General features: G+C 47.4%; 2 protein-coding genes and 1 non-coding gene across 8 annotated transcripts in view; 1 reads left to right on the top strand and 2 right to left on the bottom strand.

Moving 5' to 3' along the window:
* Positions 1-23,678, top strand: part of Trim26 (tripartite motif containing 26) — a 25,296-nt gene extending 1,618 nt beyond the window's left edge. For 4 of the 5 annotated variants that reach the window (XM_042266624.2, XM_076558076.1, XM_076558077.1 and 1 more), the window contains exons 3-10: positions 11,213-11,711; positions 11,807-11,902; positions 13,067-13,297; positions 14,932-14,949; positions 16,620-16,642; positions 17,059-17,174; positions 17,401-17,433; positions 17,759-23,678. In XM_042266624.2, coding sequence (XP_042122558.1) covers positions 11,274-11,711; positions 11,807-11,902; positions 13,067-13,297; positions 14,932-14,949; positions 16,620-16,642; positions 17,059-17,174; positions 17,401-17,433; positions 17,759-18,441 — 1,638 coding nt within the window. In that variant the 5' untranslated portion in view covers positions 11,213-11,273 and the 3' untranslated portion in view covers positions 18,442-23,678. The remainder of the gene's footprint in view (positions 1-11,212; positions 11,712-11,806; positions 11,903-13,066; positions 13,298-14,931; positions 14,950-16,619; positions 16,643-17,058; positions 17,175-17,400; positions 17,434-17,758) is intronic. The other variant, XM_042266625.2, reaches the window with a different exon arrangement.
* Positions 3,617-3,750, bottom strand: LOC121824894 (small nucleolar RNA SNORA51). Its single transcript, XR_006066900.1, has one exon. It is a non-coding gene; the product is annotated as a small nucleolar RNA SNORA51 (small nucleolar RNA).
* On the bottom strand, positions 21,845-27,931 carry LOC102929107 (E3 ubiquitin-protein ligase TRIM15). 2 transcript variants are annotated; one of them, XM_076558087.1, is made up of 7 exons: positions 27,569-27,931; positions 27,140-27,235; positions 25,187-25,417; positions 24,433-24,455; positions 23,508-23,623; positions 22,838-22,870; positions 21,845-21,971 (listed from the first exon to the last, which is right to left on the bottom strand). In XM_076558087.1, exons 1-7 carry the CDS (start codon positions 27,929-27,931, stop codon positions 21,958-21,960), a joined length of 876 nt encoding a protein of 291 aa, XP_076414202.1. In that variant the 3' UTR covers positions 21,845-21,957. The 2 variants fall into 2 exon arrangements, with proteins under 2 accessions (XP_076414202.1, XP_006996128.4); XM_006996066.4 differs by lacking the exon at positions 21,845-21,971 and having other exon boundaries at positions 22,733-22,870.

The following is a 27,931-nucleotide window of genomic DNA, read 5'->3' as shown; positions in this document are numbered from 1 at the left end:
CACAGCTTTGGAGGTTCTAATCCATGATCCGTTGGTACCTGTTGATCTGGTCCGCTGGTGAGGCAGCTCATGATAAGGAGTATACAGTGGAACAAAACACTCTTGTCATAGCTGGGGGGAGAGAGAGAGGGGAGGGAATACATCAGAGTTTCACAGTCTCCTCCTGTGATGCTCTCTCAGTGTCCTAAAGAGCCCCACTGCTTAAAGTGTGTACTGTTTTCCAGTGGTGCCAATGCAAGGAACAAGTCTTTCCCATGTGGACCTGTGAGGCGCATTGTGATGTAAACTGTATTTGTATGGTACCCTCATGTTTTATGTCTTATTCTTAAGATTGGGCTTATGTGTTAAAAGGGTGGAATTAGGTTACCATATTCAGAACACCTTAGCAAGGATTTCATGTTGTCAGGATTGATGATGATACCGACCTGCTCACCCAGCTGAGTATGTGTTGGTTTTCTGCAACATCAAGTTCTGCACTGTTTTTTCTTCCTTTGCATATAGTATTATTTGGAAGGACGTCACTCTGCTCATGTAAGGAATTAGAGGGGTACGGATTTTAAATTATTCTGTATGGGAAATGTGTCCCCTTCATTATTTTATCCATCCATTTATTTATATTAGTATGGACTTGCAGATACTGGTTTTAGACATTGGGTTATAGTCCAGTTGTACTTTGTTTTGTTGCTCAAATTGGTGCAGCTTTGACTATTGGAAGCCGATTGCCTCTCTGCCCCTTCTCTCTTAATTGGGCATTCAAACACTTTTATTTATATGTCCCTTCAAACTTCAAACAAGTTGGTAAACTTAGCCAAACAATTTTCTCTTGTCAAAGAGATAAGGAAAGCTGGGGCTGGAGAGTTGGATCCTTGGTTCACTGGACTTGTTGCTTTCAGAGGACCTAGGTTCAGTTTTCTGCATTCACTTGGCTCATAACCATCTAATACCCTCCTCTGAACTCTGCAGGCACTGCACACACATGGTGCACACACATACAAGCAGACAAAATACTTGTACACACAAAGTCAATCTAAAAGCTTAAAGAACAAGAGGAAGAGGTAAGGAAACCGAATCTTACCAGCCAGAATGGTGATTGCCTGTAATCTCAGCATCTGAAAGGCAGAGAAAGGCTGGTCTCTGTGAGGTTGAGGCTACCCTGATCTACATAGTGAATGGTGGGCAGGTCAGCCAAAGATGCATAGTGAGACCTTGTCTCAGGGGGAAAAAAGAGTTAAGGAAACTGAGACACAAGGGTAGTGGGTGACATGTTACTTTCTACAGGAGACTAACAAACAGGACTGAGACTGGATAATAGTTCCAATAGTTATTACAGAACTCTGCAAACCTCAGGTGGAACTTTCTGAGTTAAGGCTTCTGGAGGTGGTATCCTACTTACATGCCCAGGATCAAAATAGAAAATACATGGGAAGGAGTTGTTTGTAGAAAACAAAGGATTAGTTTAAGATTTGGCATTTAGGATAAAATAGACTTTGGCCACATTGATGGAAATGGGATATTGTTGTTGTTTGTTTTTGCTCTTTTGTGGAGTGTGCCACTCAGCTCCCAAATAAATCACACAAGGAGGCTTATTCTTACTTAAAATGCCCAGCATCAGCTTGGCTTGTTTCTAGCCAGCTTTTCTTAACTTTAAATTATCCCATCTACCTTTTGCCTCTGGGCTTTTTTCTTTTGTTACCTCTGTATATCTTTTTTTTACTCTTACTCCTGGCTGGCTATGTGGCTGGCCCCTAGTATCCTTTGTTCTCTTGTTCTTTCTTCTCTTACATCCAGTTTTCTCCTATTTATTCTCTCGACCTGCCAGCCCTGCCCATCCTTTCTCCTGCCTCAATATTGTCTGTTAGCTCTTTATTAGACAGGCACAGTAACACAGCTTCACAGAGTTAAACAAATGCCACATAAAAGAATGCAGCACAGCTTTGCATCATTAAACAAATGTTCCATAGTGTAAACAAATGTAACACATCTTAAAATAATATTTCACAACATAATATTGGAATGCTGACCTTCCCTGAGAGGGGTGGGTAGGAGAAAATCTGGGTGACTGTGGCAGAAGATGGCTAATAATCAGATCTTGCTGTTGAAGCAGGATTGTAAAGTGGGAATCTGAGAATTGGGAGCAGAGAAGCTAGTAGGGCTTAGAATCTGGGAATGACATTTTATGGACGTGACTCCATGATTTGGATCAGCTACTGGAGCTAAAAAGATCGTTGATGTATAACTCTTGATTTTCACATTCTGATTGGTTGAGACTACCTACTCCCTACCAAAAAAATCAATTATAAAGCAGTATGATAGAGTTATCATAGAAGTACAGAACTAACTGAGAAGGAGCAGAGATAGGGAACAGTTTCATCCAAGGCTGAGCCGGGCCTGAGAACAGAGTGCACAAGGACAGAGGAGGAGTATGGGAGTGAAGGGCCTCTCCCTGTGTTCTGACTATGGAGAACTAAGCAAGGCGAAGCAGGATTGGGGGCTGGGTGTGTAAATTTGGGGCAGATCCCCTCTCTCCCAGAGAAGCTTATTTAGTGTGTGAACGGGCACACGTGCCATGGTGTGTGTCAAGGTCAGAGAACAACTTGCAGGTGTCAGTTCACGCCCTTCCATCATGTGGGTGTAGGTCAAGTGGTAGGTGCCTTTACCCCCTGAGCTGTCTTTGGTTTGAAGGGGGTTAATCCACTTCTAGTCTGGACCCTTAAAGGTAGGAAGACACACACTTTTGATCCAGATCTTGAGACAGGAAGACACAGGCCTTTAATTTGGGTCTTGAGGTGGGAAGACACATGGCTTTCATCCAAATATTAAAGCTGGAAGACTTACCCTCAATATGGGCCATACCTTCTGCTGGAAGTCTATATAAGGACATAGAAGAAGGAAGGTTTTGCTCTTTGCCTGCTTACCCTTGTCTTGTTAGCACATCCATTCCTTCACTGACATTGGAGCCTTCTTCAGGATTCCAGCATATACAGAAGACAAGCTCAAACATCCAGCCTTGTGGCATTTAGCAACTACTAGATTCTTGGACTTTCCATTCACAGCTAGCCATTGTTGGATTAGCTGGACTGAAGCCGGATTCCAATAAATCCTTTTTTAGATCTAGGAAGATTCATTCCATAAGTTCTGTGACTCTAGAGAACCCTAATACACCACCCCTCATAAAATATGTTGCTTCAGTTACTTTACATATCCTTAGTTTATGTTCCACATGGAAGAATATTTTGCCAATTAATTGATATGTGACATTGATCACATATCAGTGATGCCAAGATATAATATTATAGGTCTCTCAACTTTGAAAAATAGTAACTCCCTATTAGCTTGTTTAGATGCTTCCCCCCTCCCCACCCCATACACTATATAAATAGCCAGAACTTCCTCATCATACTTACCTATGAGTGGATTTTGAGTTCACTGGCTCCATTTGTGATTATTTATTTTTGAGACAGGGTCTCACTAGATCCCTGGCTAGCCTAGAACACTTACGTAGACCAAGCTGGCCTGGAACTCAGAGCTGCACCTGCCTCTGCCCTCTAACACCACCCCGCTAGGATTAAAGTTGTGTGCCACTGTACCATACCTTCTGTTTGTGATCCCTACACCCCAGGGTCTCCCCATTCACAATACAGACTAGGTACAGTAGCCTGGACTGAGGTGTACATGGGATGGGTTTACTCTGCCTTCTCTTTCTATACAGACAGAATAGGAAAGCAACCTGTCGTTAAGGATGAGGAAGCCACCATGTGTAATTTCAGAAACACTGGTTTAGCTGGGTATGGTGGCACCCATTTGGAACCCCTCACTTGAGAGGTAGAGAAAGGAGAATCGGGAGTGTAATATTAGCCTTGACTACATAGCAAGTTTGAGTCTACAATGGAACAGACAAAACCTTGTTCAACAACAACAAACCCCTACTACATTGATGAACTGGCTCTTTCCTGCCTGATAGCCAATTTGTGGAAAGTAAACACACCTCTCCTCCCCAAATTTCTGCTCCAATGATTTCAGCCATCTTTATTCTGCTTTGGTTGCTGCTAATAATAGCAATGACTGTATACATTAAATATGTTGGTATACCTGCTGAACCTTACTTTCAGTTGGTTTTGTGAACAGCTCCATAATCCACACCTTTGTTTCTTCATGACGGTGTGGAAGTCCAGGAAAGTCAAAACTCTAGCTTTGTACTTCACAACAGTGTAGCCGAGGCTGGGTGAAAATACAAGTGGCTAACCAGGACTCTTTGGTACAGGCTTTGATTGAGAACTGCAGAGGATGATAGAAGATGAAGCTTGGGTTCCCTACTCAGAATTCTAGGAGCTACAGGAAGAGCTGTGATGTCCCTGAGCAGGCTGGAGGTCTGCTGTATTCTAGAGGTTGTGCTCACCTGTCTCAGTCAGTTGACTGGTGCTTTTTTTAATAAATAGCTTGTGTATTTCAGCCCAGCAACTTCCTCTTGGTATCATTTAGGTCCTCCACCCCTTAAAAACAAAACAAAGCAGATGACGGACAAGTCCAAGCTGGTAGAGCAGAAATAGGATATATTGGCTCATGGGACTAACAGGTTTAAGGGTAGGGCTAGTTTTGGGCACAGGATTTACATAGTGCTGTCAAGATAATGCTTTTTCCCCTTCATTTCCCTAGATTGGCTTACTTATCAAGAGATCAGTCGTCTGCACAGCAAGATGATTGCTCTGGGAGCAAATGACTTGCAAGGTCCTGAGAAAACAAGAACTTTTTTCCCCTCTCCCAGCTAGGTCTCCTTGTGACTTGCAATGGACTTGTGTTTTTCCCCTGAACCAAAGGGTATGGGTTATTAATATACCTAAGACTGATGTTTTTGCTTCACCCTGGAACTGAGGGAGAGCTCCACCCTAAGCACGGACTCGCCAGAAATGAACTGGGGAGAAAGTTACTACAGGAAAAAAAGAATGGAAGGTCGTAGGCCCCTCCGATCACCAGAGGGTAAACTTTAAACCACATTTGCTAGTAGATCACTGCTGCAGTCACTGGAGAGATGGCAGTTCTAGATGGCAAGGAATGCCTCTTATTCCCCGTGTAACCTCAGTTCCTGAAACAGTGAGCACTCGATAAATCATGCTTAAACCCTCCGTGGTTTCCCAAGAGTGCTCGGATGAAATTCAGAATTCTTTATGTGGCTGAGCTGGGCCTGAGGGAACAGTTAGTCCAAGGCCAGGGGAGGAGAGTGGGAGTGCAGGGAGCCGTTTTTGTTACTGTTTGGAGATAGGGTCCTGCTATGTGACCCGGGTAACCTTGAATGTGTGCCAGTCCTCCTTTGTAAGCCTCCCGAGTGCTGGGGTGACAGGTGTGTGCCACCACACTCCGCCAGATTCCAGAATTCTTAGTGCGGCCACCAGCTCTTTTAATCTATTTCTAGTTCTCTGTCCTTGTCTGCTCAGCCCCTGTGCCCCATCCTGTCCACACTTGTGTTTATAATGCCCAGCTCACCACCCCACCACCCTTTCCCTCTGGGCCGTCTGATTCTTCAGTCTTGCAGCCTCTTCCTCCACATGACTCCCTGGGATGTCCACTTTCCAGGCACCAGAGGGTAGCAGTGGAAGGACCTCCAGACTCTCATCATCTCTGCCATCTGGCAGACCAAGCCAAGGCTCTAACCTCACTTTTCCACTTGTAATTAATGATTAGGCAAGAGTCCCCATCACTGACACACATTCGAATCACCTTGGGAGTTTTTGTGGGTTTTTTTGTTTTTTTGTCAGTTTTTTGTTTTTTAACCAAAACCTGGGCCAATCTCCAGAGATCCAGTTGATGGGGTATGTATTGACACTCCTCGATGATAAAGCGTTCCTTTTATAAGTCTTGGTACAGAGCACAGACAGCTTTGGGGAATGTCATAGGCAAGAGATGGGAGACAAATTTCCAATCACAAACACAAAAAATTTGCAGCTTTCTCCTAAGGCAGGGCACACAAGAGGTCAGTTGTAGAACTGGGTATTTTAAAGCCTTGTCTCATTGACCTCTCAGCTGGCAGCTGCCTCTGAGCCCTGTGGGAGTTTCCGCTGTAGTGAACCTGGTCAAAGCCTTGCCCTGGTGGTATGAGTGCCTTACACTGCTCTCAAAACACCATTGTTTGGGCTGTGGGACCATGGTCACCGGATTCCCAATTCAGCCTGGCACCCAGCCCATAGCAATAACTAGGGCTATAATATTGGGGTACATCACGTTCGGTAGCCAGCAGGGGTGTGGCCATTTCTCTAGTTCACCTAGCCAGATCACTTGCCTTTTGCCCTGAAGTCTAGCCTCTCCAGGTTTGTTAGAGGTAGCCAGCTGAAGTTTACTTCTGGAAGAACTTAATTTAGATTGAGAAATGGGTCTTAACCTGCACCCTGTGAACAGTTAAGTGGGGAGTCTCACAGGACATGGAGCCTTAAGCTAAGTATTCTGGGATGACAGGAAGAAGGGGCTCCTGCTGGGAGGCCCAGGAACCTGTTTGAGGAGATGCAGGGGTAACTGAAAGAACCCTGAGGGTCAGACTGCAAACCTAGGCCCTCGACTTGCCTCACTGGGCACTAGAGTCCACACCTGGGGATTCATTGTCTTCTAGGATCTCTCTCTGGCTTGTAAGAGTTTGAGGAGGCAGGAAGTAAGGTGGTAGATGTGGGGCAGAAGAAATCACAGGTGTAGGAGGAGGATTTAACACCTGGAGCAGAGTGGCTGTGAAAAAGTGTGGGGCCAGAGCTCAGATGCATCCCTCTTTGACCTGGGCTGGCGGTAGCTGTCTGCCTCGGAGGTGCGAACCTTCACAGTGACACTTCTTCAGAGTGTTTGCAGCTCACAGTGATTCTCACAGCCAAGAATCATGCCCAGGATCCACTGTGTTTCCAGAAATCACAGTGTTACCCTCCCCACCCGCCAGTGTGTTGCAGGTTAGGTATTTATGAGAGCCTCAACTTTGTAAGGGACAGAGGGGGACTCGGCAATGGATAGAGAGCATCCCCAGCTCTCTCTGAGTGTCAGGATACTGCAGGCCTTGTTCATAGCATCTCCCTGCTTCTGTGGAATTGTAGCTGGTTTCTGGCTCACTGGAGGGGCTAGAGATCTGCTCCAGGAGCACCTAGAGCAGAGTGTATTACCAGGTACAAGGTAATATGCAGTAGCCCTCCGTGGATTCAGAATACTGATTTCAGTAAAGGCAGTGGTGGTGAACTATTCTAATTTGCTTTTCTGCTGCTATGATAAAACATTCTGACCACATCAACTTGAGGAAAGAATCTATTTCAGCTTACATTTCCAGGTCACAGTCCATCACAGAAGGAAGTCAGTACATTCGTACAAGAAAGCAAGAATTTAAAGGAACACTACTTACTAGCTCACTTAATTATGCTCAGCTGTACAGCCCAAGACTACCTGCTTAGGCATAGGATTGCCCACAGTGGCAATAAACAGTTAAGATGGTTCCTCACAGACATGCCCACACGTCTTCTTTAGGCAGTTCTCCAATTGAGGTTCCATCTTCCAGGTGACTATAGGTTGTGCCAATAAAAAGCAAGACGTGGACTGCTCACTTAGGATTTTTGTGGCTCTGTCTTTCTATGGTTTCTGTCTACCTGCAGCCAGCAATGGAGGGGAGCATAATGTTTGTATCTCATTGTAGAAAACCTGTGGAGATGATCAGAGAGAACAAGGTCAAGTATATATGATAAAATGGGGGATTATGGTACCTGGGAAACGTATTTTTAGAATCCCAGCAGAGGCACACACCTGTAATCCCAATACTCAGGAGGCAAAAGCAGGAGGATAGAGCATTCAAGGCCAGCCTGAGCTACTTATACCGAGATTCCGCCTCATCAAACAAAACACAAGATTTTGTGGAGGGCAGTGTGCATTTGGCCTGACAGAAGAGGTATGGGAACGGGTGTGGTCTGCTTCCCCTCCTCACCCCAGCATTTTTCTCTTAATTCTGCAAGCTTGAGCTCCTTCCGCTACTGAAAAACAAGAAGTGCTGTCTATCAGGAATGCTGGAGCCAGCTTGTAGTGAAGGCTAGGGTGCTTTCAACCAAATCCGAAGAAGACACGCCCCTTTCCACAGTGTGCTGGGGTCAGGAAGTGGAGTGGATCAGACCGAAGTTTTGGCACTGGGGCTGCTTCCCAGCCCTATGCCCTTTGGCAGTGTGGTTAACAGGGCCAAGCCTCAGTTTCCTCAGAAGAGTATCCTGAGTGTGAAATAGCACATATTAATGGCAGATTCCATTGCCCTGAAATTAATGGTCACCTGATTATTGGATTCTAGAACCTGAACTTTGAGCCTGGATTATTCAAGGTTTGAGTTTGTACCTCTGGTCTTACATATAGCATGAAGAGGAGTCTTTGTAGCCAGTCAGTGGGGTTGGACTATCAGGTTATGGTGACCTAGAAACAAAAGACCCTGAACAGTCAGCATGGGCTTTGGTTGTTCTGACCCCACATTAGTTCAGAGAGTGTTAGGTTTTCAGTAATCTGGTTTCAACAATTCTGGTGGTTACAGAGCTTTTTAATGCAACAGGAAACCATAACCTTTGTTTCCTCCATTTTTTTTGGTATAGTTTTGTGAAACCATTTTGATGTAAATTGTAGTTATGAAGCTCTAAATATTGTAGCATCCATTGCTAAAAAGCAGAAGTTTTCATATAGTTTCAGTAAATACCATTAAGATTGTTTCCATTTAAATTTTTCTTGATAGTCCCTGAAGTATTGTTATAACTGCCTTTTGAAGCCATAATCCAAGCTAGATTTATCTTTTGTGCTTGCTTGTTATTACTGTGATCTTTTTTATTTCTCTCTCTCTCTCTCTCTCTCTCTCTCTCTCTCTCTCTCTCTCTCTCTCTCTGTGTGTGCGTGTGCGTGTGCGTGTGCGTGTGCGTGTGTGTGTGTGTGTGTGTGTACAACTTGTCAGTCTTGGCAGCAGTTGCCTTTACTTCCAAGCCATCTCACTATCTCTACCCTGGTCTTTTAAAAAGACCGGCTGTTCTGTGGATGCCCCAGTTCTGGATTGTCTGGTTGTTACCCACGGTGTGGTCTAACTTGGTGCCTTTAGCACCATCTCTGTGATAACTTAGCACAGTGTTTGTAAAAATTGCAAATGTTTTCCATAAACTGGAAGTTAAATCTAAAGGCTTGATTAAGGCCAGTCAAGTCAAATATTTTTGGCGAGAAAACGTCATAGATGATAGTGTTTGCTTTTGTTTAACTTTAGTTCTTTTTTTTGTGTGTGTGGTATTTTGCTTGCATTTTGTCTGTGTACCATATGTCTGGAGAGGCAGGTTGTCACATTCCCTGGAACTGGAGTTATAGACAGCTGTGAGCTGCCATATGGGTGCTAGGAATATCAAACCTGGGACCTCTGGAAGAGCAGCAAGTGCTCTTAACTGCTGAGGCATCTCTCCAGCCCCCAGGTGATGCTGCTTAACTCATCAGGAAACCAGTGCCGGATTGTTTCTTTTTAGTGATGGCTCGTTTGGTTGCTTGGTTAAGGTGACCGCTGGATCGCTCCCAGATCGAGGCATCAGGAAATAATTCACTGGCATTGTGGGGACTGCCCCAAACCTTTCACCTAATGGCCTTGACATTTCTTGGTGACATTTGTGTTGTTACAGTGGCAGTTGCAGAATGCTTATATTTTCTCCCCACTTCCTTGAGCCCCAAGGGGGCCTTACTAATTCTAAACAGAATACCAATCAGGTGCTGTCTTGCTATGCCTCAGTATCTAATTCTGTTAACCTTCTCCAGCGATTACCCAGTGATCTTCTGTAAGTCCTGCAGTGTTAGCCCTAATGTACATAGTAGTTTTTATTCAGCTTAAAGAGATCTAAAGACCCGTTGGACCCAGCATGATCTGGTTTAATGTGCATTTCTAGTGGTGAAGGCGTCATAGTTTATGTGAAAGAGGACTTGGACTTGTAGCTGAGCTCTTCATAGAAAATTGTAAATTCTGTCCTTAGAGCTCCCCTCCTCTCTCCAGCAAACGAACGAAAACGACGAAGAGCTGGCTTGGCCTTTAAACTTCAGGGCATCCTACAGGTGGCCAGAAAGGGCTTCTGTCCACAGGAGCCCCACAGCTCCACCTCCTCCCCATTGCCAAGCCTCTGCAGTGTGTTAAACTGAGAACTCTGCATCAACCCTTTTCCTCAGGAGCAAACCAAGGGATTAGATCAGACACCCCGAACATTTCTGCTAACATTCCGGGGGCTTGATACATCTTCATTTGCCAGTTGAATTTCATTTCAAGTTGGCATATACACATTTTTTATTCATTACATTTTTTTCAGAGTCACACAGGTCTAAACCCAAGGGTGTTTTGGTTCACACTCTCAGCAGGATAATTCCCCGTGTTTGTATAGTGCACTTCTGTGTCCCCACACCAGATCCTTAGGGAGTCAGCACTGTTCTCCTTGGGCCACATGGGCTGCATTTTATGTCTGTGTATTTACCGAGCTCTCCCATTGTACCTGTTAGTGATAGCGCTGCTGTCCTGGCGTTGCAAAACCTGCATGGTCACCTCCGTGCATCCATTGCAGAGCCACCTTCACTGCCCAGCAGGGTGGCCGGGACCCTGCACTCTCGGTGCCACTTTTAGTTTCAGTTCTCAGATCCAGGGGACTGAGGAGCCAGGAGTCGGGGTTCAGTTCTCAGATCCAGGGGACTGAGGAGCCAGGAGTCTGGGTTCTCTCCCCGACTTCCTCCTATGAACCAGGCCTATGCTCAGTGCTCCCAACAGAATTCTTTTATTTTTTTTTTAAGATTTATTTATTATGTATACAGAAGAGGGTGCCAGGTCTCATTACAGATGGTTGTGAGCCGCCATGTGGGTGCTGGGAATTGAACTCAGGACCTCTGGAAGAGAGTCGGTGGTCTTAACCTCTGAGCCATCTCTTCAGCCCCAACAGAATTCTTTTAAATCACTTGCTTTGAACCCCCTATAGGCCTCTCTCTCTCTTTCCATTTTATGGATGGATAAATTGAGGCTCAAAATACTCCAATGACTTTTCTGTTGTCACGGGCAGAGGCAGGAAGAGGGTCAAAGCTGTGAAGGCTGAGTTTCTGTGTCCCTAGAAGGACCATGCCTGCACAGCCCAGAACAGCCACAGAAGGTTCCTCCCTTCCTGGCTCCTCTGTGATCCCAGCTTGAACAATCTTGGGCAGGGTGCCGCTCTTCTCCTTTTACTGAGCCTGCTCTTGATTCCAGGTCTGATCTCTGAGGAAGAAAAACCCTGCCAGGGAACAGAGACCCCCAAGCTAAGGGCGCCATGGCAGCATCAGCCCCCTTGAGGAGCCTGGAGGAGGAGGTGACCTGCTCCATCTGCCTGGATTATCTGCGGGACCCAGTGACCATCGACTGTGGCCACGTCTTCTGCCGCAGCTGCACAGGTGATATCCGCCCCATATCGGGGAACCGACCAGTCTGTCCGCTCTGCAAGAAGCCCTTTAAGAAGGAGAACATCCGGCCCGTGTGGCAGCTAGCCAGTCTGGTAGAGAACATTGAGCGGATGAAGGTGGACAATGGCAGGCAGCCGGGGGAGCTGGCCCGAGAGCCACAGGACATGAAGTTGTGTGAGCGGCACCAGGAGAAGCTGCACTACTACTGTGAGGATGACGGCAAGCTGCTGTGCGTGATGTGCCGGGAGTCGCGGGAGCACAGGCCCCACACTGCAGTCCTGGTGGAGAAGGCCGCCCTGCCTCACAGAGTAAGTCCTCAGGCCTGAGAGGGAAGGTTCTGTCTGCTGTTCCTCCTGCCACAGCTCAGGACACTCATGTCTCTCCACTGCTTATCTTTCCCCAGGAAAAAATCCTGAACCACCTGAACACCCTAAGGAGGGACAAAGAAAAAATTCAGGGCTTTCAGGCCAAGGGAGAGGCTGATATTCTGGCTGCGCTGGTACGTGGAAGTCGTGCTTGAGAGGTGGTGATGTGTGTTCCAGGGAGGGACCAGGCAGGTGGGAAGTGTTTCTAGGAGGTATGAAGTGCCAGCCTGGCTTCAGGCCACCTGGGTCTTACCCAAAGATAGGGCAGGTTGGCCTGCTCTGTCCCTACAGGAATTGAGGAACCTGACTTTGTCCTCTCTTTCTAAGAGTGAGAGAATATGTGATTTCCTGAGGAGAGGGCAGATGGGGGTACTTGGGAGGGTGTCGCTAACTTCAGGGCAGAAACCAAGAGGAAGGGGACAAGGAAGGCCGGAGCAGCTCTGATGGAGGCTGTCTAGTGAGACTCAGGCCTGCTATGGGCAGTGCAGAAGACTGGTAGCACATTGTGTGCTCTTCATTAGACAGGGACAGCTGATAAGGTGGGCACAGTTCTTGGGGAGTATGTGTGTTGGGAAAATGGGCAGAGGAGGGATTCTGGGGTCAGGCCTAGCAGTGTGTAGTCAGGCTGTGTGTGTGTGTGTGTGTGTGTGTGTGAGAGAGAGAGAGAGAGAGAGAGAGAGAGAGAGAGAGAGAGAGAGAGAGAGAGAGAGAGAGAGAGAGAGAAAAGCTAGGGAGAGCTCAAGATCACAGAGGACCTCTAGGTCCTGGTTGCTTGAATGCCCTCACTTCCAAGAGGGACTGAGGACTCAGGCAGACTCCAGCCTACAAGAGAGGACTTGGTCCCTGAGTACTCACATTCCAGCCTTACCGTGGAAAGAGGGCACAGTCCCATGTGGAAGGGATAGGGTACACTTACCTTGTACAGAGTAGTCGGGGTGCTGGAGGGGGGAATGGTTGAGCTTGTTCTTTATCCCTCAAGCAGAGCTTCCTGAAAGAGGCAATGCATGGGTAATATCTAGAAGGGTGAAGTGCCCTTAATGGGACACTTCGGGTACCTTTTGCTCCAAGACATGCTGGTCACCTAGAACAGATGGTGACAGCAGCCAGGCAGGGTTGGCTTTGAGAGCAGTGAAGGGAACAGACTGATTGACAGGTCTGAAGGAGAAGAGGGTGGAGCAGGAGCACCCCAGTGACTTCCTACCTCAGGGACTAGGATTCACAAGCAAGAGTCACCAGAGTACTGAGTGGGCCCCAGTTCCTAGAGGTGTCTCTCTCACACACACCCTCTGCCCTTACAGACGAAGCTGCAGGAGCAGAGACAGTACATTGTGGCAGAATTTAAGCAGGGCCACCAGTTTCTGAAGAAGCGGGAACAGCACCTGCTAGACCAGCTGTCCACCCTGGAGCAGCTCCTCACCGAGGGCAGGGAGAAGTTCAAGACCCGGGGCGTCAGCGAGCTTGGCCGGTTGACTCTGGTCATCTCCGAGCTGGAAGGCAAGGCACGGCAGCCCGCCGCAGAGCTGATGCAGGTGAGAGGCTGGGCCAGTGGGAGACAGCGTAGCGCCCGGTCTGCCACTCAGGCTTTTGAAGAAATTCCTCCTCCTGGGTCCTCAGTTTTACTGTCTAAAATAAATAAATGGGCATGGCAGTTTTTTCCCCCTTGTCTGTTCCACATAAGCTTAAACACTGACATGGAATCACTTTAGAAAAACAATCATCATCTACAGAAAGTGTCTAAAAATGTTTAAAGTGCCATAGAGCTGAAGGTGTTTGTTACCATCCTCCTTCCACACCACGAGACCTCCATCAGGCCCTCCCTGTTACAAAGCAGGTGTTTGTTGTTTTTGAGAGAGCCTGGCTATGCCATACTATCTACCCTCAAATTAAAGGCAGTCCTCCTGTCTCCGCCTTCCGAGTGCTGGGGTTACAGATGTGGCTAAGGCAGGTACTGACTTGGCAGATGCCTCCCATGGTTCTGGAGGTGAAGAAGGTGACTGAGGAAAGGCCGCACTGTGGCTGTCAGGATCCCAAGTGCGTGGAGGGGAGGGCAGGAGGAGAAGGAAGGTAGTGGGAGGTTCCTTCTGGACATGATTGACAGGTGTGAGTGGTGCCTCAGGACATGAAGGGAGAGCAGACTGTCAGGTTGCACTGATCCACCTCTTCCTCTTAGTACTTTCCAGGGTAATCACCACCCTGGAAGGGCTTGAGGGTGAGGGCTGGACTTCTTTCCATCCTTCCCTGATAAGCTGGGGAAAGGCTGTACTAATTTCCTCTGACTCTGCGGTTTGAGGTAATGCACGTTTCTGCCAGCAGAGGGCACACAAAGGTCTCTAGGAAATGGGGTCCAGGCCAGTGGCAGGGCACATGAGTAGCCGTGGGGGGCGGGGATGGTGATGCCAGTCCCTAGCACAGGCTGCATAAACAGGAGGCCTCTCTTTGTAGCAGGCTGATCCACATGTAAGAGGACTGGCTGGTCCAGGCCGTGGGGCAGATGAGGAATGAGGCCCAGCTCAAGCCTGGTATCTTGCTCCCAGGCTTTGTACTCTTCTCTTTTGTCCCCTGTCCAACTCCTGTCTCCTCTGCTGCTCTGGGCGTCGCCTCTTCTCTAGATTTCTTTATCAGACTCTGGGTCACTTGTCTCCTTTCCCTTGTCCCACTTCTTTTTTAACCTTCGAGGAGCACATCAGACCCCAGCAGCCCTTCCATGTGTGGATGTGTGGATACAAGTTGTGAGTGGTGTGGCTGAGAGTGCTGGGCTTTGTCTAGAGAGCATTTTCCTGATCCACCCTGGGAGGAGCTACAGTGCAGAAGCCCCAGTCTGTACCTCAGGGCTCTGCCCCTGAAGCTCCCATGGTGGGGTGTGCTGAGGAGAGAAAACAGGGGTATCTGTTTAAAGCCACGGCACAAAATGCTGGTGTTAGCAGACTTTGTCTATGTCTGGGTTTCCCTGGAGCAAAGCTCCTGAACCTTCTGGAACAGTCCTTAACAGCCACTATTTGAGGATTGCCTTTGTTTTACAAGTTGTACCTCTCTCCGAAGCCAGCCTGCCCCTCTGCCCACCCCCCTTCACCCTCACTCCCGTAGCACCTGTCACTAACTGGGTATGATGTTATATATTTTTATGTTGATTTTTTCCCCTCTCTTGTCTGCTTCCCTCTGCTAGGATGCCTGCTCTACACAGGTAGGGATTTGTCTTCTTTATTGCTACTTCAAACTTCTAGATCAGTGCTTGCCTGGCACAAGGAATCACTTAGCAAAGGTTTGTGGAATAAGTGAAAGGAAGATGAAAACAGTCAACACGAGAACTCCCGGGGGCTCTCAGACTCACCAGAGCATCATCTCACAAGATGTTCCCAGCCTCTCTGTCCTTCCTTGTGTCTTCCCCTCATGCAGACAAAACCAATGTCTTCTCCTGCACAGGGTGCCAATCCGTAGTGATCTTTGGCCAGCACATCCACTTGAGTCGCTCTGAAACAGTCATGGGCTGCTCAGCTCTCTCTTGTGCCCCCGCTGCCATCTCCAGCTCCCTGTTCCACAGCAGCCACCAGGGTCACCTCCCCTGTTCCCATTGCCTCCTACAACCATTTGCCAGGGAGCAGCCAAGTGATGGTCACCTGGGGTTTCTGCTAGTTTCTGCTCAATACTCATTTAGAGAAGAAATTCCTTTTCTGTCTTTGCAGCAGTTCAGAGGTGTGGGTCTAGAGACATCCATAAAGTCATCCAGGAGCTGGTTTATTTCTAGCTGACCATCTAGTCTTGGGGATATTGTTCAGCCCTGCAATTTGAGCTGGATTCATCACTGTGTTCCGAATTCAGCCAACGAAAAGAAAGGAACTAGAAAGCAATGTTATTTTGTTTTTTAAAGGACAAAGAGTGAGAAGTCTTGGTCTTTTCGCCTTGCATCCCATTGGAGCTCAGTCACATGACCAGACTTGATTGTAGGGAATATGGGAAATGTAGTTTCTTGACTGGACACTTAGCAGGGCAGAACTTAAGGAGTTTAGCATTATAAAGAAGGGGGAAAGGCAGGTAACATGACTTAGCAGGTAAAGACACCTGCTACTAAGCCTGGTCACCTGAGTTTAACCCACAGAACCCATAGGGTGGAAGGAGAGAACCAACTCCCACAGTTGTCCTTTGACCTCCACATACATTGTGGTATGGTGTGTACACACACACACACACACACACACACACACATACACATTTAAAAGTGGAGAGGAGGGGAAATGGGTGCTGAGAGAGAGTTGCCCTTTATCCCACTGTGCATAGAATAAAATTCACCACCATCACCGCATCCTGCCTGGTGTGCTCTGGCCCTGCCTCCCCTCTAAGGCCTTTCCCATTTCTTATCAGTCTGCACTCAGCTAGTACTTTATCGTTCTTCAAACCTTAGCTAAGTGTCTCCTTGGAGAGGCCAGGTCACTTGCCACCTCTGCTTACTTCTGCCCTTACATTACGTTGTTTGTCCATTTTATCTTATTTATTTTATATTATGTTGTTTGCACATGGATGTGTGTTTGTTTACCACTTGTATGCTTGGTGCCTATGGAAGCCTAAAGAAGGCATGGGGTTCTCTGAAACTGGAGTTACTGATGGTAGTGACCTGCCATGTGAGTGCTGGGAATTGAACCTGGGTCCTCTGGAAGAGCAGCCAGTGAAATGGCTTAGCCACTGAGCCGTCGCTCCAGCCTGTTGCTTGTTTTCTAGCCCCACCAGACTGTCAGCTCCCTGGGGAGGAAGCCATGTGTGTTTCGTTTGCTGTTGTGTGCCTGTGTGTTCTCTGGTACTGACTTACGGATGCAGTTTTACTTAATTCACTTTGGTGCTTGTGTTTTCTTCCTTTGCCAGGACACCAAGGACTTTGCCAACAGGTAAGAGTTTCATTTGCTCGTTGTTCCTCTCCCCACCTCTGTGGCCATGGTCTGTGTAAATGATGGGGAGTGATAGGATGCCAAAGGCAAGGCGGCCCGTGTCTCATCCATGGCCTTTAAGAAAGAGCAGTCATTGGGGATTAGAGGCTGTTCTCTCCCAGCATGATCTCTGAAGTCCGACTGGCCTCACTGTTTTACCTGAAGCACAGTGGGAGAGTCAGAGCCTGGCTTGGTGGACAGAGTGCTCACTTGTGGGATCTGCTGGCGGTCTGTGTCCTAGTTTTGTCTTTGGCCAGCTTTTCTGTCTCTTGATTAAGGATAATCAAACCTTTCCTGCTCATTTTATAGTTGTCATGAACACTGGCAGAAAAGCACAAGAGCCAAATGACAGGTTGTTGTGTCCATCACGTTTTCAGGTACCCACGGAAGAAGTTCTGGATTGGGAAAGCCATCCCTCACATGGTTAAAAGAAAGGCAGGAGAATTCTCAGATAAACTTCTCTCTCTGCAGCGAGGCCTGAGGCAGTTCCAGGGTAAGCACTGGGGACAGCACCAGGCTGGAGGTCAGGCTGGACCACATGTGAAGGTTTCCTGGCTTCTCATCTTCTCCCATCTCATCCTTCCAAGGAGCTGTAGCTTCTGTATCTTTTCTCCTTGGGATCTCCAGTAGAGCCTTGTCTCATAATTAATGCCAAGTAAGAAATGGCTTCATGAGTTTGCTGGTCTGAAGCTCAGTTCTGTCTTCTTTTTCATCCTTAGGCAAGCTGCTTAGAGACTTGGAGTATAAGACAGGTGAGTAAACAAAACAACCCCCGTGGAATCCTCACTGGTATTGCCCAAAGGTGGCCCCTCCCCTTACATTTCTGACTATACTTCTAGTCCTCATCTGCCTGACCACATGGTCCTTTCAAGCAAACAGCAGTGGTAGCCCAAGGCCAGAGATCATCTTGCCCAGACCTGTGCTGTGTATGCTGAGTACCTCCAGAGGACACAGTTCACAGAGACTGTGATGTAGATAGCACTCTGGACTGTACAGTGAGACAGCCCTGCACAGTGGAGACTGGCTGCCCCTTCCCAGCCTGCCACTGACACTATTACTTCCTCCCTTGTCCCACAGTCAGTGTCACCCTGGACCCACAGTCGGCCAGCGGGTACCTGCAGCTTTCAGAGGACTGGAAGTGTGTGACCTATACCAGCCAGTACCAGTGTGACTGCCTGCACCCCCAGCAGTTTGACTGTGAGCCGGGGGTGTTGGGCAGCAAGGGCTTCACCTGGGGCAAGGTATACTGGGAAGTGGAGTTGGAGCGAGAAGGCTGGTCAGAGGATGAGGAAGAGGGGGAGGAGGAAGAAGAAGGGGAAGAGGAGGAAGAAGATGAGGAGGCTGGCTATGGGGATGGATATGAAGACTGGGAAACAGATGAGGATGAGGAATCACTAGGGGAGGAAGAGGAGGAGGAAGAGGAAGAGGAGGAGGAAGTTCTGGAAAGCTGCATGGTGGGAGTGGCCAAAGACTCTGTGAAGAGGAAAGGGGACCTCTCCCTGCGACCAGAGGATGGTGTGTGGGCCCTTCGGCTCTCCTCCTCAGGCATCTGGGCCAACACAAGCCCCGAGGCCCAGCTCTTCCCAGTGCTGCGGCCCCGGAGAGTAGGCATCGCCCTGGATTATGAAGGGGGCACTGTGACATTCACCAATGCAGAATCACAGGAACTCATCTATACCTTCACGACCACCTTCAGCCGGCGCCTGGTTCCCTTCCTGTGGCTCAAGTGGCCAGGAACACGCCTCCTGCTGAGACCCTGAATTCCAGAACCTGCCTGGGCCACACTACAGAATCCCCAGTTCTCTGAGATTCGAGGACTCTGAGATGAAGAAGGGTTGCCTGGACCGTACCCATGGAAACTTCCTTTCTCTGGGATCCCAAGACTGTGATGGATGAACATTCTTGGTCAGAGCACCAGGAGGAGGAGAGAGGAGGGACATTCACATCCAAATGGCACCCATCTCCTCACAGTCATGGCCAGGATCTCTCTCAGTGTGTCACTTCATCTGTATTTCTTGTTTGAACTTCTCACTCTCCTGCCCATTTCCTCTGGGATGACTCCCTCCTTCCTGAGAACCCGTTTGTCTTGGCTCTGTGTTCTCTGTTGAGTAGGGGCGGCAGCAGCATTTTCTCGTTCAGTTGTTGTCCAGTGCTCACAAGTATTGAAAGAGACCATCAGTGACATCTGAAGCCATTTGGCTGTCCTCAAATTTGAGGTTCCTCTTGCCCAAAAACCACTCTGTTGCCTACCTTCCCTGGCTTCTTAAACTCACTTTTCGTACCCCACCAGAGTTAAATATCTGAAGAAGCAGGCTTGAACATGGTCAAGATCCAAGGCTGTGTAAGTTTGTGTCCTGAAGTGCTGGTGAAATCATCTCCTGGTGTCATTAGCAAAGCTCATGGCCTCCAAACCCAGAGCTGAAGAAGGGGTGGGACTCCCCAGGGCCATCTGTATCTCCAAAAGCATCCAGGTACTGACTCAGGCAGGAGCTGTGGTCAATAGATTACCTCTGCAGAGTAGACCTTGTGAAGGGAGTTTTTAAAACAATCCCAACATCTTGCTCTTGACTAGTGGGTCTAAAAACACTGAGGCCCAGGAGATCAGAACTACCCCTGCTTCAGAGTCTCCAGCTAGTGTTTCCAGGACAGCTTTAGGCCTCTGCTGTTGGCACCATGGAGTGTCCAGAATCACTTTCTTAGGATATGGATTGGAGAAGGGAAGACAGTCATGAGGAATCTGGAGAACTCCCACCCCAGGTCTTACTGTGAGGAGAGGATCTGCAGTGTCTTTCTGTTGACCCAGCACCAGCCCCTTTGTCCAGTCACCCAGTGCCCACAGTTGAACACCAGCTCCTGCTTAGCCAAAATGATGCCCCTCTTCTTATCCTTAAACATTCCACATTTCCTCTGTCCAGGTGTTAAGCTCTTCTTCGCTCTTGAGAGGCTGCTCCCAGACTCTGGATCTTGGTGGCCTTAGAGTCACCACACTGTCTCAAGACCGAACACTTTGTATATATCACACGCTGCCTGAGTCACTAGTACATACACAGTGGCTCCCTCACCACCCTTTGTTTTTTCTGGAATTAATCATCACTCTTCTCTTCCTTCTCCTTTAATTCATTTCCTGTGTCTTTATTACTAATAAACTACAAGTTCTTTTAGTGATCAGCAATCTCAAGACAGTCATCGGTGCTGTCTCCTTTTATCTTGATGCCTCTGAAGTGACCTTGAACCCGAGTCATCGATTGACTCCTTGTGACCCTTGTTAGACCCCCTTTGTCATCAGACTGGGGGTTCTGGATTTCCCCCCTGAGGCCTGTAGCCGGGGCTAGCCTCAGTCTCATTATATGGCTGGCCTTAAACTTCCAGCCTGTACCTTCCAAATTCTGAGATTTCAGGTCAGTGCCACAATGCCTAGTTTATGCAGTGCTGGTGACTGAACCCAGGTTTCATGCATCCTAGGCAAACATGCCCCTCAGCTACATCCCCAACTTATGACCCTGTTTCTGGGACCCTGTGTTTCCTCTCCCAATTGGTCACACATTATCTGATAACTTCCTGAGGTGAGTGTGGAAGTCAATTTTTGTTTTAAATCTTCAGTATCTAGAAGTGTTTATCTCACTTGTATACTTAAGGGATTGGCTATAAGAGTCTTCAAAATAGTTTTCCTTTAAAATGTCAGAAGATTGCTTTACTGCCTTTAACTCCGATTCAGAATTCCCATGGGGCACTCTGCCTCATGATCTTTCCCAGTGGCCTGTTTCTGTTTACAGGGGGTTGGGAGGGTTGGAAATCTTATCTATATCCTTACTCCACGTACTAGCACATTCCACAATGAGTGACATGTTTGAACACCTCCCTCCCCCGACACACACACACACACACAAAACATACATTCGTACATAAAATTAAGGGAGAACACCTCCCTCCCCCGACACACACACACACACACAAAACATACATTCGTACATAAAATTAAGGGACTGGACAGGATCTCAACTTGTAGCCCTCGATAGTCTGGAACTCACTGTGTAGACAGGGCTGGCCTCAGACTCACAGATTTAAAGGCTTATGCTGCCACACCTAGGGGAAGGAAAAATTATAAAAAACAAAACAACAACAAAAAAAAAACACCTGAGGCAACCTAGAAAAAGTTTATTTTGGCTCACACAGTTCTGAAAGTGCAGTCCATGATCAGTGAGTGGTCTCAGTGCTTTTGGCTTCTGTCATGGCAACATATCCTGGTAGGTGTGCTTGACAGAGCAAGTCACATATCTCATCAGTTGGGAAACAATGAACCAGGCTCCCATAGTCCTCTTCCAGAGCACACCCCAGTGACCTCAAGACATCCCACCCTGCGAACCAGTCATTTAACATGGATTGTTCAGAGGCCTTGAACATCAGAACTGTCACAATAGACACAAAACACAAAGGCCTGGGATCACCTACTTTATTAGGACATTGAAAACCTAGATAAATGACCTGAGGGGGCTTTGGGGCCCACCCACAGTTGATGAGCTCCCAAAACATATCCAGCTTTGTGTCCAAAAGTTCCTATAAATTAATGCAAGCTGAACAGTCCTGGTTTCCCTATAGTGATCATTTTGAAGCTTTTATGGGGTTTTGTTTTTTGTTTGTTTTTTCCCTTCTAAATCCCATTGGCTCGTAGCTTACTGATGTCTAGGGTGTAGCCTACCTTGCCTGCCTCTGGCTCTCCACTCAGAGGGAACACCATGTCCATGAACAGGACTACAAGGAGCTTAGTTTACTCAACACATCAATTAAGAAACACTCTACAAGATCCCAAGACACTAAACTCCAGTCTCACTTTTGTATGCTAGGGATAGGGCTGGGTTCCAGGGTGCTGGTGTCACTGCCACACTTCGTGGTTCCACCTCAGTCATTCAAAGTCAGGCAGGAACTTGCTTTCCAGGTGAGGTAGAGTGGAGAGAGAGTTGGCAATTGGTGCCCAGGTATGGAATGTTTGCAGGGTCTCGCACCCAGCCTGGTAGTCCAGGCCATGTCTACACTGTGAAGGACAGCTGTGTCCTCTGGTTCAGTACAAGTAGGTGCTAGCCAGCTGGAGCAAGAGCGTCATGGCCCAGTCGCTGTCCTTGGTCCCAGGGCCTGCTTTCCCCTTACCCTGGCCACCTCAGGGGCCACTCCCACGGTGCAGCTGACACTCAGGTGGACATTACGTCTTCGTAATCTGAGGGTCCAGAGTGGCCTCACACATACACTTCCAGGATGGAGCATCGTCCATGCTTGCCTGCTTCTTAGGCCTCTATTTCTGGAGGACAGATGTGACAACTCTGCTTGAGAATTTGCTTCTTAAAGTGAGGTGGCCAGACCACAGCACAGTACCTAGAAGCCTGTTAGAAGACAGAATCTTGGGCCCCACCCTAGACCAACCAAACAAAAGCCTGCATTTTAACCAGGTGTCTGGATGATGTTTCTACAGCAAGTTGAAGTAGGGATCAATAAAAGAACAGGCAAGTGCATGTGGGAGCAATTAGGGTCCAATTTGAAATCAAATGTTATTTTTGCTCTTCCCTTTCCTCTCCCAGTCCCTTTTTTGTGGTACTGGGGCTTTATGCATTCTAGGCAAGCAAGCTCTAGCAGAAAGCTATTAATACAGCCCTAGAACCCAGCCCCTCCCATCCCCCCTCCCAAAAAGGTCTCAGTAGCTGATACTGGCCTGGCACTCACTCCAAAGCTCAGGCTGACCTCGAACTTGTGGCAGTCAATCTGACTGCCTCTAGTTCTGGGATTGTAACTGTGCCACGACACACAGCAAAATGCTAGTTTTTAATATACAATATTTGTTCAAATCTACAGATATTCTAGCATAATTCTAGGCAAAGCTCAGGGGCTTAATATTTTGAATGAATATCTATACAGGTAGCTGACAACATGCATCAATCACTCTGTCCAGTACTGTGCTGAGCTCTTTGTATAAATTAATTTATTTAATCCTCACATGGATTTATAGTATAGGTTCTGTTATTGTTTACATTCTATGGTGGGGAGAAAAGGCTTAATAGACCCAAGATCCCAAGCAATCAGGGTCCAGGTGAATACATTTCATTGCTGTTTATGGCTATGGGTGGAATGGATAAATGGAACCCCCCACCCCCAAGAGCCCTTGCTGATTACCTGAATCTGTTTCCAGATGATGCATCAAGTTTTCTGAGGAAAGCGGAAAGAGAGATCTGTGAGGCTTAGTATCTCCTACAGATACTCCCAAGAAGGGGCTATCCTGGCTACAGTATGAGGGCAGGGACAGAAGAGAAATTGCCTCACTTTCCTGGACTCTCAGCCCAGTGCCTTGGACAGAGGAGGCCAAAATCTGGGGGATTGCTCTCTCAGTAGAATGAGATCTTTTTGTTTTGTTTTGTTGTTTTGTTTTTTTTTTTTTGTTTGTTTTTTTGTTTTTTTTTTTTTTTTTTTTGAGGCAGAGTTTCTCTGTGAAACAGTCCTGGCTGTCCTGGAACTCATTCTGTAGACCAGGCTGCTGGCCTCGAAATCACAGAGTACCTGCTTCTGCCTCCTGAGTGCTGGGATTAAAGGCATGTGCCACCATCAACCAGCTGTATAGAGTGAGGTCTTGTGGGAAATTCCAGAGAGGGGAGATGCTTAACCTAAGGTATTTGCTTATTTTTGTTTGAATTTCACCACATAGTCCAGGCTGGCCTGAAACTTGAGATCCTCCTGCCTCCGTCTCCCTGTGCTGACATTACAGGCATGTGCTACCATGCTTGGTTTGAACCAGGTTTTGAAGTTGGGGAAATATAGAGACAGATGGAAGATAGAGGAGTCTCTTTACCTGAGAATGTCCTCATCATCTTTGGGAGGCCGAGTATTTTCCTGTGGAGGTTTCGAATCTTCTTAACAAGATCAGAGGAAATAGCCTCTGGACTCACAAAAGTCTTCGACTCATACCTGCAGACAAATTGGAAATCAAACTTAAATTCCAAAAATAAAATCCTTCATTTTATTTGTGTGTGGGTGAAAAAGCCCTGGTTCTGTTCCTTTGTAGTCCTCATTACTCATTGGCTATGGCCATTCTCCTCTCAGCTTCTCATCACATTGTAAGACCCACCACATCCTTGACCTCACTTCTAACACTTTGAGAAGCAAGTTTGGAGACACTCTCCAATGGCTTTAGGTACTGAATAAAATACCAGTAATTTCATGGGTTAAAGATAACTTCTGGGAGCTGGACATGCCAAACACCACAGAGTTCAGTACCCAGCATCTACATGGTGTCCTACAACTGTAATTCCAGTTCCAGGGGATCTGCCAGCCTCTTCTGGTTTCCTCTGGTACCAGGCTTGCACATGGTGCACAGATATGTTTGCAGGCAAAATGCCTATACACATAAAATGCAATTAAAAAAAACCCCTGGATCATTCTAAAGCCATGCTTATTATATATAACTTTGCTTTGAGGTGGAGAAGTATGTCTCAAAAACCAACATACCAACTTATTTATTTATTTGGGGATAGGGTCTCACTCTGTAGTCCAGGCTTTCCTCAAACTCATGGTGATCCCTCTGTCTCAGCTTCCCATGCCCTGGGATTAAAGGCATGAGCCACCATGCCCAGCTTCAACCCATCTGTTTACTGAGTTTGAGCTGTTAGAGAACAAGTGGCCTCAGTGTTTTTCTGAGTGGCCATCCACAAGGGGACAGATGAATTGCAGTGTCTTCAAGATGCACATAAAGGAGGCAAGACTGGAGAGGGCCTTACCTGCTCTGGTTGAGTCTGGCATCCTACAGAAGAAACACAAAAACATGCACTTAGTTTCCATATGGCCTTTCCCATCAGGGACAATAGATCTTTCTGTCTTGACATCAGCTAAAAGGTTCTACCCAGAGTGTTGGAGCCCCTTAATTACTTTCTATGCATCTCACTGCTCTCCTTGTGTTCCTGACTAGTATAGGACTCTGCAGCCAATTCCTTTGCTCTGATTGCTCTGTTCCAGCTGTATCCTTAAATGGGTTCTGCCTCCAGTGATTAAAAGATAGTGGAGAGCAGAGACCAGCCTGAATTCCAAGTTGGAACTGATGTAGGACAGGATTGTGGTAAGTACCACAAGGCCATTGATGGAGCTCTTCTTGTGCACTGGAGGCCATGCTGAACACCACACATGGGTTATTTCTTACATGGTTTACAACTCAAAAAAAAAAAAAAAAAAACTATTATCATCCCATGCTTAGAGAAGCTAAAAAACTCACCCAAGTGACATAGTTAATGGAACTGACACTAAACTCTAGATTGTCTGATTCTGGTCATCTTTACATGATCCTCATGCATGCCTTAGCAGATTCTGTAGTCTTTTGGGCCATAGAAAGCACGCCCTCCCTCAGGCCTTATCAATGGAGATAATTCCCCATTTCCCTTTCCTGCCTCTCCATCACCTCCCAGCTGCAACACAGTACCACCCTTCCTGTGAACCCCCCTGCTGTCCCACAGGGTGGTAGGATTGTGGAGTGTCTCTCACTTGTAGTAGCTCACTTGCTGGTCGATGACACTTCTCCTCCAGCTCCTCAACCTGGGTGCCCAGCCAATGGACCTCCTGAGAGACCTTTGTGATGTACTCTTCCCTCTCCTTCCAGATCTGCTGTTCTAGCCCCTCCAGCCTGGTCATCAGGAGGCACCTCTGGTCTCCAAGCTCCTGAGTCAGCCTTTCAAAGGCAGCTTCTACCTGTTGCTTCTTGCTTTCAACCTGCATCTGTGAGGATATGAGGAGGGACTCAGAACTGGCTCCCAGAAGGATCATCTGTGCACTTAACTGATTAAGAGAAACAAGGAATAAGCAGTTTCAAGACTCATTTCTACAAATAAAATGGTAGAAAGAGGTCTCAAGATAGACTTGCTGATGATAAGAGCTTTGCTATTATTGTCTTAGCCAGGTATTGTAATAATATATTGAACTCTTAGAGACATAGCTATGATACCCTACTTTTTTTTCCAGTTTTCTTCTCTGCTGCTATGATAAAACATGACAAAAACTAGGTTGAGGAAGAAAGTTTATTTCATCTTATACTTCTATATCCCATCCCATCACTGAGGGAACTCAGGACAGGAACTCAAACAGGAACCTAGAAGCAGAGGCTGTGAAGAAATGCTGCTTACTGGCTTGTTCTCCATGGTATGCTTAACCTTCTTTCTTATATAACCAGGACCACCTGTCCTGTGTAGGCTGGACCCTCCCACATCAATAATTCATTAAGAAAATGTCCCATAGTCTTGCTACAGTCGATCTGATGAAAGCAATCTGATGGAAGCACTTTTTCAACTGCTTTTTTTTTTTCTCAGTTCCTCATTTAGGAAGGGTTCCCTCTTCCTAGATGACCCTAGCTTGTATCAAGTTAACAAAAAACTAACCAGCACACCTACCATATCTTCTTTAGACTCATATGGAGTAACTGTAGTAACATCTTTCTTTTCTTGAGATATGTTTCCATGTCTCATGTATAGTAGGCTAGCCTCAAACTCAATTCATGATGTAGTCAAAGATGACCTTGAGCTTCTGACCCTCCTACCTCTACCATCCGAGTGCTAGAATCACAGGTGTATATCACAACTTCCATTTTATTCAATGCTAGGGGATTGAACCTGGGGCTCCATGTATTCTAGGCAATCACTCTTCATACTGAACTATATACCCAGCCCAATTACAGTAATCTCTTAGATAAAGATTAAGGCAAAAGGGAATCATGATCAGAAATATGAAGCATGTTTTGATGGAATTTGAGAGATGCTGGAGAGAGCTTTCTGTCTCAATACTCTCTTTGGTCAGAGTACCAGAAATACATAGTGTGAATTTTCCTCTTGATTACTGCATCATGAAAGAAGTGGTGGGAAGCAGCCAAATCTAGCTGCTTCATTCATCTGCTGTCCACAGAGCCTGAACCAAGACACTAATGGACACCTATCGTAGGCTTCCCAGCTGAGGTGATGTTTCCAGTAGATATACTGGGCCAGGAGAGCCTTGGACACAGGTCAAGGGACCTAAGTTCTAGTCATTTCCTCACATGGTGTTAGGAGCACTACTTTTATAGACCTCAGTTCTCCCCTGTGTATGAGAAGAATAAAGTATGTCTTGGATTCAAAGACATCAGAAACACCTCCAGCCTCCATGTCCCGAGACACCAGAAGTCTTTGTGAGGTTGCAGGAAGATGAGTTAGAAAATCCTGAAGTTCTTTTCAGTCCAGTAACAGACTAGGAGCCTTTGAAGGAAACCCCCAAGGGAGCAGCATGGATACAATTTAGTTGGTGCCTAGCATGCACAAGCCCCTGGACTGGATATCACGTTAGGCATAAGCAGGGTATGGTGGCACATGCCTGTAATCCCAGCCCCTGGGAGGTGGAGACAATAGGATCATCTAAGTAGTAAATTTGAGGCCAGTTTAAACAAACACAACAAAGGAACAGGAGTGTAGCCTTTACCAGGAGCTCTTGGAGCTTCCGATCTTCTTGATATTTCCTGTCTTCCATCTTGTCCCGCTCCATTCTCAGAGTTTCTAACCGACTCCTGAGACGATCCTGTCGGAGAGGAACGCAGAGGGAATGAGAGTGCGTGAAAAACCCAACTGGCACATACCGTGTGCTGTGTTGTGGATGAACCACCAGAGCTGAGGGACTCAAAGCTGACAGAGGCCTAATCCTTGACCTTCACCGTATCACCATCTTGGACAGAAAGTGGACCGGGCGGCACTATGGAGACGGAAAAGTGCGTGGTGTGTGTGCCGCAGGGAGACAGGACCAAAGAGGAGGGCTGAGAGGTCTTCAGACAGCAAATCTCCACCCTCTTTCTTTCACCCACCCACCGCAGGTCACCTTCCTACCTGTCTGGAAGCAGCACCTGAGGCTTCTTACCCTGTAGGGTTGGATGGCTTCATCGAGGAACCGCACGGTGTGCGCCTGGTGGGCGGGGCCCTCTCTGCAGAACACACAGAGCAGCTCCGCGTCTGTCTCGCAGAAGTAATAGATCTTCTCTCCGTGCTCCTCGCAGCAGGTCTCGCCTAGGGGACCCAGGGGTACCGGGGCCACTGCGGCCTGGGTTTGCTCCTCTTCCTCCTGACAGAGCGGGCATAGCAGCTTGGCCCCCATCGGGATGTGCGGGAGGCAGAGTAGACAGATTTTGTGTCCGCAGGCTACGGTCACCGCATCCCGCAGGGGCCGGGTGCAGGCAGGACAGGCTACGTGGTGGAGTCCCCGCAGGGACCGGGTTGAGGGCAT

The sequence above is a fragment of the Peromyscus maniculatus genome, chromosome 21 (assembly GCF_049852395.1).
Source record: "Peromyscus maniculatus bairdii isolate BWxNUB_F1_BW_parent chromosome 21, HU_Pman_BW_mat_3.1, whole genome shotgun sequence".
Classification (NCBI taxonomy): domain Eukaryota; kingdom Metazoa; phylum Chordata; class Mammalia; order Rodentia; family Cricetidae; genus Peromyscus; species Peromyscus maniculatus.
Note: the sequence above shows the minus strand (reverse complement) of the source record. Positions and strands in the feature narration are given on the sequence as shown.

Bases quoted from the DNA above. Each gene is read 5' to 3' on its own strand.
- LOC102929107 (XM_006996066.4), bottom strand. From the start codon at position 27,931: ATGCCCTCAACCCGGTCCCTGCGGGGACTCCACCACGTAGCCTGTCCT. The intron at 24,456-25,186 runs GTGAGAGACACT...TTTCTTCTGTAG, and splicing joins CAGCAAGTGAGCTACTACAA to GATGCCAGACTCAACCAGAG. The intron at 22,871-23,507 runs GTAAAGAGACTC...CGCTTTCCTCAG, and splicing joins GATGATGAGGACATTCTCAG to AAAACTTGATGCATCATCTG.